General features: G+C 37.1%; 1 protein-coding gene across 5 annotated transcripts in view; it reads left to right on the forward strand.

Moving 5' to 3' along the window:
- CLHC1 (clathrin heavy chain linker domain containing 1) overlaps positions 1-6,365 on the forward strand; it is a 68,368-nt gene extending 62,003 nt beyond the window's left edge. For all 5 annotated transcript variants that reach the window (XM_033175685.1, XM_033175686.1, XM_033175688.1 and 2 more), the window contains 3 exons: positions 1,042-1,244; positions 4,260-4,439; positions 6,027-6,365. In XM_033175685.1, the coding sequence (XP_033031576.1) occupies positions 1,042-1,244; positions 4,260-4,439; positions 6,027-6,223 (580 nt within the window). In that variant the 3' untranslated portion in view covers positions 6,224-6,365. The remainder of the gene's footprint in view (positions 1-1,041; positions 1,245-4,259; positions 4,440-6,026) is intronic.
- Positions 6,366-11,725: the final 5,360 nt, after the last annotated feature.

Consider the following 11,725-nt stretch of genomic DNA (forward strand, 5'->3'; position numbering starts at 1 on the left):
TATATTTTGGTATTAAAGTGTGGAAGTCAGAGAACTGCTTAATTAAATAATTGATTTGTACTCAAGCTGCCTTTTGATTTAGACTCACCCCTCTGCTGCCCACCCCAATAAACACAGAAGGCTTTATTTACTGAATTTTCAATAAAGAGACATTTTGTGGGGGGTTCAGGATTTCATTTTAATGTTACCAGCGTTTTTAGATGTATACAGACACCAATATCATATGATTGCCGTTATTTTGTAACTATTATTTAAAAATATAAAGTATAATTTTCATACCACTAGTAATTAGAAGTGCTATCTTTAATCATGCACAGATGGTCTTTTGGCTATGCTTATAGTTTCTAGGTGAAGTTACTCTGATAGTACAACAGATGATTAACTTCAGTTGTGTGTAAAGGTGGTACACTAAAATAGGACAAGTGAAATCTATTCAGTTGACCCATCTCAAAAGAACTGCTTCTTCGGTCTTTCCTAATAGGCATAATTATGTCCATTTTCCCTTCTTGCCTCTTATAAATCTATAACAAATTTAAAAAATAACAGTGCTGTCGCACTTTCTGTTTTACTTTTGGTAAAAATGCTTGCAATATCTACCTCTATGAGCTGAAATTGTTGTCACTATCTATAACCAATATTTAATAAGCTTTTATATTCCATAGGGTTTAGAATCTCGATAACTGCTTGAGAATATTAAGACCCCCAATTATGAGAGCATTTTTGTTTACCTCGTAATTTTTAGACCTATCAGTCTTTTTAGGAGAGTTTTAATCTTGTTTGTGGTTTTTTTTGAAACTTGAGCTTTTGAGGAGCCAAAATGTCTTCCTCCAAGGGAATACACACTGATTGTTTTTTGTTGTTGTTGTTAAATCTCAAATATGTTTAATTTCTCCTACATAATCAATGGCCTATTAAATTGTAACTTGGATTCTTACAGGCAGTAGAAAATCCAGTTCTACTGTGCTGAATTTTCAAATATTTCAGCCTCAGCCACTCATCAGGAATTTTCTAACGTATGTCTTATTGATCTGCTTGTTCTAGACTGACATTTTCTGAGGAGGCTGGGGATGTGATTTGTGATTATGGGGAGCAGGATACTTATAACAAGGCCAAGTGCCTGACTTTAGCTCAAATTATCTACAGTGAATGTGGCCTGCACAAGAAAGCTATTCTTTGCTTGTGTAAACAGGGTCAGACTCATAGGGTCATGGAGTACATACAGCAGTTCAAGGACTTTACTACCGGTAAGTTAAAATGTCTACCATTTGTATACATTTGAATTCTGGACTTTAATTGTAAGATTACCCATAATAGCAGGCACTACTTAAACTTACGTTATAAAATCAATTTTATATATACCAATAAGTGGGAAATTTATTTTGTAATTTTTCATGAACATAGGTAAGCTGGAGCTGATTGGCTTTCATGCTAGACGTTCAAAAATATTATGTATTTCCTCAAAATAAAAACATTTAATAAACCAGATAGTCCTGGAAATATACAGTTTTAAAGATAAATTTATACAGAATAACATACTACATATGTGATTTTTAAAAATAACTTACTCGTAATATTTTATTTTATTTTTTATTTATTTTTTGAGACAGAGTCTCACTCTGTTGCCAGGCTGGAGTGCAGTGGTGTAATCTTGGCTCACTGCAAGCTCCACCTACTGGGTTCACACCATTCTCCTGCCTCAGCCTCCCAAATAGCTGGGACTACAGGCACCCGCCACCATGCCTGGCTAATATGTTGTATTTTTAGTAGAGATGGAGTTTCATCATGTTAGCCAGGATGGTCTCTATCTCCTGACCTCGTGATCTGCCCACCTTGGCCTCCCAAAGTGCTGGGATTACAGGCGTGAGTCACCGCGCCCAGCCTGTGATATATTTGAAGTGTAATATAAGCATTAGCAATGAAGAATTTCTAATTTATTTCAAAATTTTAAAACACAATTGAACAGTAATCTGAGATTACAATTGAGCAGTCATCTGAGAGAACTGTGGACCTTAGGGTGACCCTAGTTGGATGAGCAGATCTCTTACTCTGGATCTAATTGGCAATAACTCTGAGTACAGGCATTGCTGACATCTCCCCATCTCCCAGGCCAGTGCCCATCCTGATTTGCAGGCTATGTATCCCAGTTCTAAGAAGATGCAAAATGGAACCAAACATAGCCATTTTAGGTCACATTCTTCCAGGAAAAAGGAGTTTTAGTGGTTGTTGAATCTGGTCATTTTCAAGCAATTAATTGACTTTTTCTTAGAATCTATGTTTTTTTAAGTTACAAATTTCTTCGTTAATAACAGCATGCCCTATACTATTATTGTAATAATAGCTAGGCTTTTTTCCATGGATTATCTCACTTAATCCTTATGTTGACTCTATGAGGTAGATTTTGTTATTGTCCCATTTTATAAATGAAAAAAATAGTATGTTTCCATACAGAGGCTAAGGCACAGCTAGAGGTAAGTGATTTGGTTATGTAGTGACAGGACAGAATCTGGCATAGTAGGTATTAGTTAAAATTGTTAATATTCCATTACCTAAGTATACAGTTTCAGTTTCTGTGTTGTTAACTATTATTTTTCCATAGATAAGAATTGTATTAGTTAATGTTTAGACATGGGATATAGATTTTAATTACTTTTAGGATTTAAAAATTTTAAGGATAGGGTCTGTAGTCCCAGCCACTCAGGAGGCTGAGATGGGAAGATCGCTTGAACCCAGACATTCTAGGCTGCAATGAGCTGTGATTGTGGCACTGCATTCCTGCCTAGGCATAAGAGTGAGACCTTATCCCATAATAATAATAATAATTTTTTTAAAAAGAAAATGGATTTTGAAATATAGTAAGCAAAAGGGATACAAGGAGTTCAAGACCAGCCTGGGGCAACATAGTGAGACCCTGTCTCTCTATATTAAATACATTTAAAAACCCGAGCTTTCAGAGTTAAATTATGTTTATGGTAGTTCTTGAAAGGCTCTCAAAGTTATTCTGAAAATTACCTCTATTGCGGCCCCAAAATAATATTTTTACTTAAAAAAATTTAGGAAGTTAATACAAAGTTTACAAATTTGAGACTATAGAGTGGGGCACAGTGGTGCATGCCTGTAGTCTCAGCTATTGGGAAGGCTGAGGCGGGAGACTGCTTGAGCCCAGGAGTTTGAGGATATAGTACACAATCATTATGCCTATGATGAGCGATGCACTCCAGCCTGGGCAGCACAGTGAGACTTTGTTTTGAAAAAATTTAAGAATACAAATCATAACTGTAGCTTTAGATTACCTCAGTGGTTAACTAGTAGATTAACCCTTATGGAATTGTTTTTTTTTTGTAGTCAAATACAGGCAACTTCATATGGCTCCACCTCTATCTACTTGAAATAGCTAATGGCTTCTTAAAATTTTCATTTTTGAATTTCTAAATACTTGATAGTTTTAGGAAAAAAAATTACTGAATTGCATTTTCTGTGCAAGGCACAGAAAGACATTATACTCACCAGAATTTGGTCCAAATATGAGCAACAAGATATAGACAAACACACTGTAGTATTAGATGGAACCTTTGAAATTATCTCCACTTCGGTGGCTCACATCTGTAATCCCAGCACTTCAGGAGGCCAAGGCGGGCGGATCACAAGGTCAGGAGATTGAGACCATCCTGGCTAACATGGTGAAACCCCGTCTCTACTAAAAATACATAAAATTAGCCAGGCATGGTGGCAAGCACCTGTAGTCCCAGCTACTTGGGAGACTGAGGCAGGAGAATGGCGTGAACCCGGGAGGCAGAGTTTGCAGTGAACCAGATCATGCCACCGCACTCCAGCCTGGGCGACAGAGTGAGACTGTCTCAAAAAAAAAAAAAAAAAAATTATATCCAATTCTAGCGCTTTTCAGATGTGAAAACTGAGTTCCAAAAGAGTAAGTGACTGATGGAGCTATGATTAGAATTCAGGTTTCCTGATAGCCAATCTATATTTTTATTATACCACATTTCTTTTCATTATAATTATTGGATTGTATTTTGGATACTCTTATGGGTAGTTTTCCTTTGTTTTTTGCTATGCTGAGTGTGATTTTTTTTAGGGGGGCTAGGGGATAGTACTGTTGAGTTTAGGTTGGAGTGGGTCATTGAGGGCTTTGAAAGGATTAGAAAAACTGTTGATTGGCAGGTATAGACATTAGCTAGTCCTAGTTTCTAGTTGATTTATCATGTTAGGATGTTGAGATAAAGTTCTTTCATTTTTGCCTTCAGATGACCTGTTGCAGCTATTAATTTCATGTCCCCAACTTGAATTAATTCAGTGTCTCACTAAAGAGTTGAATGAGAAACAAACATCTTTATCTTTTGGTCTTGCCATACTTCATCTGTTCTCTGTAGATAAGAAAAAAGTTGGCATTAAGCTACTTCAAGAAATAAATAAAGGTGGGATAGGTAAGTAGAGTAAAATGTTGTGGAAGAAATAGTAGTGGGTTATTTAGGGAGAGGTTGAAGATGATTACGCATGAGTTAACTCAAATTTCCCGAAGAGTTCCTTCTTAGCAAGAGTTAACTTTAGGCGTTTATAAATATAAAGATTACCATGTAAATAATAATCTGTTGGCAATAGGATATGTTTCTTGAGAGAATTAAAATGAAGAAAGAATCTTTATGAAGCCTGAGGGAAATGTTACAAAAATTGTAATCACTAACACTAAAAACTTTATATATAGACATGTGTATATTTAGCTATCTTTTATATGTATTTTAAATGTTATGTAGATATAAACTATATGTTTTAATTCCTGAACCAAATGTCTGTGTGTTTACATATGATATTCACTCTGAACCTAACTCTGCTGTGGATTAGAGAATAACTAATTAGGCTGGGTGCGGTGGCTCACCCCTGTAATCCCAGCACTTTGGGAGGCTGAGGTGGGTGGATCGCTTGAGCTCAGGGGTTCAAGACCAGCCTGGGTGACATGGCAAAACCCTGTCTCTATTAAAAAAATACAAAAATTAGCCAGGTGTGGTGGCATGCACCAGCTACTTGAGAGGCAGAGAAGGATCGCCTGAGCCCAGGGAGCTCAAGGCTACAGTGAGCCGTGATTGTGCCACTGTACCCCCTGCCTCAAAAAAAAAAAAAAAAAAAAAGAGAGAGAGGGAATAATTAAAACTCACTTTTATTTTCTTTTCGTTAATTTAATATAGGAAGTTGAGCAGACAACTTGATTTTAAATTACTTGAAAACATATTTTGGAAGATAACTATATTTTGAAATTATCATTACAAATATCAACTAAAATATTTTTGTAGAAAAATGATAATTGTGGTAGAAATAAAATTATAGTGATGACAGGGTTCTAAACAGTGATCCTCTTTTATGAAGTACCATAAGTAATGCAGGTAATAGATAAGAAATGAGTTCCATAAATTGATAGATCACTAAGATATTTTTAAAAGTAAATAATATTAAATTTCTTTAACAAAATGATTTTATTTCCTTAAGAAAAGTATTTGTCATAGAAGCCCCATCATTAAGAGGTCTCCATCTAGAGACAGGATGAAGAGTTTGTCAAAGAGTTTCTTAAGTCCTTGGGTTAGCACCACTAAGGCATTTATATAAGTGTTTGAAATCATGAAAACTTCACCTATAGGTCCACAGTTATCTGATAGTTTCTAGTGGTGCCTTATAGACTCTTTGAATAAGAATGAGCCCACATTCGTCACTTTCTGAGCTCCTGCCTTATAGCCTTCAACATCTGCTACCATAACAAGAAGGCAATGAGTGGAGATGTGGAATGTGAGAAGTGGTAGAGACATGAAGAGGTTAATGATAAGGGAGGAGAAGAAGGAACTAACACGAATACTTACCATGAGCTAGACTGAGCACTGCATGTTATATCATTAGTCTTAGGGGAATCAGGTAGAGTTTAACAGTAACTGAGTTGAAATTATGTCCTTTTCTATTTTTGAAGAATCACTAAAGTCTGGATTATCAAATAAGTGCCATACTATAATATTGTATTTTTTTCCCCACAGATGCAGTAGAAAGTCTTATGATAAATGATTCATTTTGCTCCACAGAAAGGTGGCAAGAAGTGGCAAATATATGTTCACAGAATGGCTTTGACAAATTATCTAATGACATCATGTCTATTCTTCGATCTCAGGCTGCAGTTACAGAAATTTCTGAAGAGGATGACGCAGTCAACCTAATGGAACATGTGTTTTGGTAGTTCTATATCTTAACCAGCTGAGGGAGCTTGTACAACACTTTACATATGCTGGTTGGGCAAACTGATTTTAACATAACTAACTTATAAATAAATTTAGAGTAAGCTCTCAGAAATAAATCACACTTTTGTTATGATGACATTTCGATTTGTCTTTGAAATATTTATACCATTGCTTCCTTTTTCCCATATGGTCATTTCTTATATTGAATCTTGATAAAATCCAAGATTATAACTTTGTGCGAAACAGTGTAGGCATTTTTATCTAAGGACATAAGCTAATGTCCAGATATATTACTTTCTGGTGATGTAATATGATAGCAAGAACTGAAGAAGGTGCAGGTAGTATCCTGTGTGTTAGACTGTCTTCCCAAACGTGAAATGCTACAAGCCTGACTTGACAAGAAAAGCAGGATATCATTTCAAGGTTGGACTTGCTGGCAAAAACCTAGAGTACAGTAATTTTGTACTGCTGATTTAAAGATGTGCCCCATACTTTGATATATATAAATATGGCAAAGCTTAGGCTTCTAGTATAAAAGCTGGGAATCTTGGCATATTATTACTTAGAGAGAGGACCAGTCGAATTTTGTATAGAAGTAGACCTGTGATACCTATAGGTATGGAAAATATGTCATAAGAAGTGGTTTTGGATGATTTCAAGTATCTGAATAAGTATTTGATTGAAAACTCTAAAAGTTCTGTGCCATGGACAGGTGTAATATTTAAAATATTTAATGATTAGTATGGCATGGGCACAAATTGAGCAGAACAGATACCCAATTAATCAGAACAGCCTTTAGGCCTTATGCCACTCCAGAGCATACTAGCTAAATGTCAGCCTGGACCATGGAACATGGTTAAAATGAGCTGCTGGCTGGGCGAGGTAGCTCATGTCTGTAATGCCAGCACTTTGGGGAGGTCGAGGCAGGAGGATCACTTGAGCCCAGGAGTTTGAGACCAGCTAGGCAACACAGTGAGATCCTGTCTCTGTTATTAAAAAAAGAAAAAAAATTTTCAAGTAAAAAATGAAAATGAGCTGCTATTAGAATAAGAGCAAAGAGCATAACTTTTCCCCTCCTAAACTTAAATTGCAGATGTATTTTTATGTTATAGTGGAAAGAAGATGAACAGGGAGTCAGACAGCTTCATATTAAAATTCTGGTCCTACCTCTTACTCATTTATAAAATATGGGCAGTCCTCTCTTAGGCTTGTTGTGAGGATTAGTGATAATGTGTGTGTAGTGTAAGTGTATAACATGATAGAGGAACTTAGTAAAAGATAGCTATAATTCCTTTGTAATAGGCCCCAGAAATACTCTGCTTAGTTTGCACTTACTAAATCCCACGTCTATTCATTTGTATTTATATGTTTATCCTTCTTTAAAGTATTTGATATATTGGTACAACTTACTGCTAATATTATCTGTCCACACTCGTATTAGGGTTGCCTGGCTTATTTTATAAATTCAGAAGCATTCAAGCTGAGTTTTTAATTTTTCCATTTGGTGCTAAACAGAGTACTGGATAATTATAATTCAGCTTTCTAAAACATAGCATTTTTAAAGTAATACATGTGCATAGTTTAAAAAGCAATTTATTACTAAAAGGCTTATCAAAATAATATTTTGATTTTTGGCCTTCATGCTAGCTGTTGAAAAGAGCAGATAAAGGATGGAAAAAAGGAATGGAAAGGGAGAGGTATTTCAGCAGCACTGGTTCTTTGTGTACCAATGGCTTAAAACCTTTTTTTTTTTTTCTTTTGAGACCTATATGATTGATAGAAAGCTATTATGTGTCCGTTGACAGAGCTTAGAAAAAACATGTCTCCATGAAAGCCGGGAGGATAAAGTAGATATATAAATCTAGAGAAAGCTTAAACAGCCGTTGTTGTTGTTCTTCTAATTTTGCCTTGTTTTTCCCTTGCTCATTATTACTCCTTCTCAGCTAGCATTGCCTTTGGCAGCTTTCCCAAGGAAAGTGAAAGTTGTTAAGTGAATATAAATTAAAATGCCTGGTGATGGAAAATGGAGTTGGGAGGAAGAGCAAGATTATAAAGTTAAATGAGAAAGGAGAAAGAATTGAGTTGTGAGCTACGGAGGGCTTTGAAGCTGTCAGAGCCTCCGTGTAAGCTACACTGAAGGAGGTATAATCTGGGCCTCAGCACAGAAACCTGCATTCTAGACCAGCCCCACCACTGTCTAGCTACGTGTCCTTTTCCTCATGCTTAAGATAAATTTATTTTGACTAGATAACTCCTCTTGTCATTTCCAACTCTAAAATTCAGTAATTCTGAAAAGGTACAAATTATTTCCCAATGCTTCTTGACCTTCAGCCTAAATTTGAAATACTACAATTCAACATCAGCATCAACAACATCTACTGAATACCTATTTTGCACACAATTTCTGCTAGCAAGATTACAACTTCAGTGGAAACACACAGCATATTTTAAGAGTTACTACTAATAATTCCTTAGCATTATCTAATAGTCCATATTCAAATTTCACCAGTTGCTTAAAAATGCCTTTTAACATTTGAATTGTTGGCCGGGCGCGGTGGCTCAAGCCTGTAATCCCAGCACTTTGGGAGGCCGAGACGGGCGGATCACGAGGTCAGGAGATCGAGACCATCCTGGCTAATACGGTGAAACCCCGTCTCTACTAAAAAATACAAAAAACTAGCCGGGCGACGAGGCGGGCGCCTGTAGTCCCAGCTACTCGGGAGGCTGAGACAGGAGAATGGCGTGAACCCGGGAGGTGGAGCTTGCAGTGAGCTGAGAGCCGGCCACTGCACTCCAGCCTGGGTGGCAGAGCAAGACTCCGTCTCAAAAAAAAAAAAAAAAAAAAAAAAAAAAAACAAAAAAAAACATTTGAATTGTTCCAATGAAGATTTAACCAATGTTCATGTGTTCCATTAGGTCTTGCTGTCTTGAGTATGTCTTCTCTGTTTTTTTCCTCTTGCCATTGATTGCTTTACATAGCAGTTGCATAGCAAGGGCCATGATGAAGTAAGTTTCTCTGATTTCACATTAGGTTTTCTTTCTACCATACCATTGAGGAAAGGAAGATATTTCTTCCAAGATTTAATTGTAACTAGTTACATTTTTGTTTATTGTGGTCGTGCATGTATCAGAATGAATTTCTATTAAATTCATTCATTTGGAAAGGTTTAGAGACGTTCTGAAACAGAAATCTAATCTAATGAAAAAAATTTTCTTAATATTTAGAACTTTTCCTAAATCCTGAATTAACTAAGAAATGACCATTGAATTAATCACTGTTTTAACTTTACAAGATGAAAAACTGATACTTTTTAGGTGCCTGGAATTCTGTTGGATTGCTAAAGCATATGTTAAGTCAAAAATCATAGCAGAGGCCTTATTTTTTCTTTTAACTTTGTACATTTCATAGAAAGCTCGTACGTTTCTTCCATTCTTTCTCAGAAAAAAACAGCATTTAACAAATGTTCAGTGTAGCACTACTGAAAATATAAAACTGTCAATTTGCTAGTAGTTATAATTTGTTGTGTTCTTGAATAAAAATATATTGGATACATAAAAAAGACACTGTTATTTATATAATTTTTTTCATTTTTTTAAATTGATAATTATCTACAGGTACCCTCCCTACTTAGAGGATCTGTGTCTACCTATAGAGGTCTGGCACTACTGTAAATGAGTGAAATGTATCACAGTCAGGGAAAGGAGGATCTGAGGACTTTTTGAAATTCCAGGCAACTTTTATTATGCAGGACTATGGAGTCGGTGTTACCTTCTGGGAGGCTGGAAATGTAGATTTGATGTAAGCAGTCCTGATTTTTCAGAATACTGTGTGGGCCAAAGAAAACACATCAGCAGACCAGACTTGACCTGCAGTTCACTCATTTGAAACCTCTGTCCTAAACTGAGGCTAGATTTGATTTCTTGTTTCCATCAACTTTATTTTTATTTATTTATTTATTGAGACAGTCTTGCTCTGTCACCCAGACTGGAGTACAGTGACGCAATCTGAGCTCACTACAACCTCCGTCTCCTGAGTTCAAGCGATTCTCCTGCCTCAGCCTCCTGAGTAGCTGAGATTACAGGTGCCCACCACCACACCCGGATAATTTTTGTATTTTTAGTAGAAATGGGGTTTCACCATGTTGGCCAGGCTGGTCTCAAACTCCTGACCTCAAGTGATCCATGTGCTTCGGCCTCCCAAAGTGCTGGGATTACAGGCGTGAGCCGCCATGCCTGGCTTCCATCAACTTTAAATGAAGCTTTTTGAGTGGATAAAGATAGTAAAGAATTACCGTATTTTCTCATTTGGTGCCGGGCACGGTGGCTCATGCCTGTAATCCCAGCACTTTGGGAGGCTGAAGCAGGTGGATCATGAAGTCAGGAGATCGAGACTATCCTGGCTAACACGGTGAAACCCTGTCTCTACTAAAAATACAAAAAATTAGCCAGGCATCGTGGCGGGTGCCTGTAGTCCCAGCTACTCGGGAGGCTGAGGCAGGAGAATGGCGTGAACCCAGGAGGTGGAGCTTGCTGTGAGCCCAGATTGTGCCACTGCACTCCAGCCTGGGTGCCAGAGCGAGCTCCGTCTCAAAAAAAAAAAAAACAATTACCTTTTTTTCTCATTTGGAAAAGCCTACTGCAGAATACCCAATTTACTGATGTAACAGAAGGGAGGATAAAGGATAGAGCTACTATGTGGAAGCCAATCCAGTGTGGAGGCCATTTTGGTTTCTAATGCAGAGGAACGTGGAAGATAACACAGATGCAATTTGTGTGTAGAAAGAGAAAAAGGTACAGAGTCCTTAAGTAATTTTGACTTCCCCCAATCCCACTCTAAAAAATTAATCTATAGTATTCTTCCCCAACTGTATACCATAAGCTTGGTTAAGAAGTAGTAGTATAGTTTTAAAATAGAGGCTACAAAATTACATTTTGAAGATTTGCCTACATGGATCCTTGTCTCTATCCAGTTAGCTCTTCAGTGGAAATTCCAGTGTGGCTGTGGGGGGGTTTCCATTATCATGTTGTATATAAACTGCAGCAATAATCACCACCAAGCATTTTTAGCTCTCCATTGGGTGCAAACTCTACCTTTAAACTCCCATGTGTATTAATGTGTTAGGGCCACACTGAGAAGGATCCACCTTTTCCACTCAAGGAACAGTTGTGTGGGTTAAATTCTGTTTTCTTGTTTTATTAGGTCAGATAATAAAGATACTATCATAAATAGAGTGAGCTTTCGGTGAGTTTGTGCCTAACAGGAAGGGCATGTCACCCTTCCACCACTTTGGTTGTACACAGATCAGAATGTGTAACAACACATTCCCATCCATTTTCTCCTGGAACTCTTCCTTCACCTCATAGTGCTCACACATTTTGACTATGTTGTTGTTGTTGTTGTTGTTGTTGTTGTTGTTTGAGACGGAGTTTTCCTCTGTCGCTCAGGCTGGAGGGCAGTGGCGCGATCTTGGCTCACTGCAACCTCTGCCTTCCGGGTTCAA

Source organism: Trachypithecus francoisi, unplaced genomic scaffold, assembly GCF_009764315.1.
Source record: "Trachypithecus francoisi isolate TF-2019V2 unplaced genomic scaffold, Tfra_2.0 Lachesis_group17, whole genome shotgun sequence".
NCBI lineage: Eukaryota > Metazoa > Chordata > Mammalia > Primates > Cercopithecidae > Trachypithecus > Trachypithecus francoisi.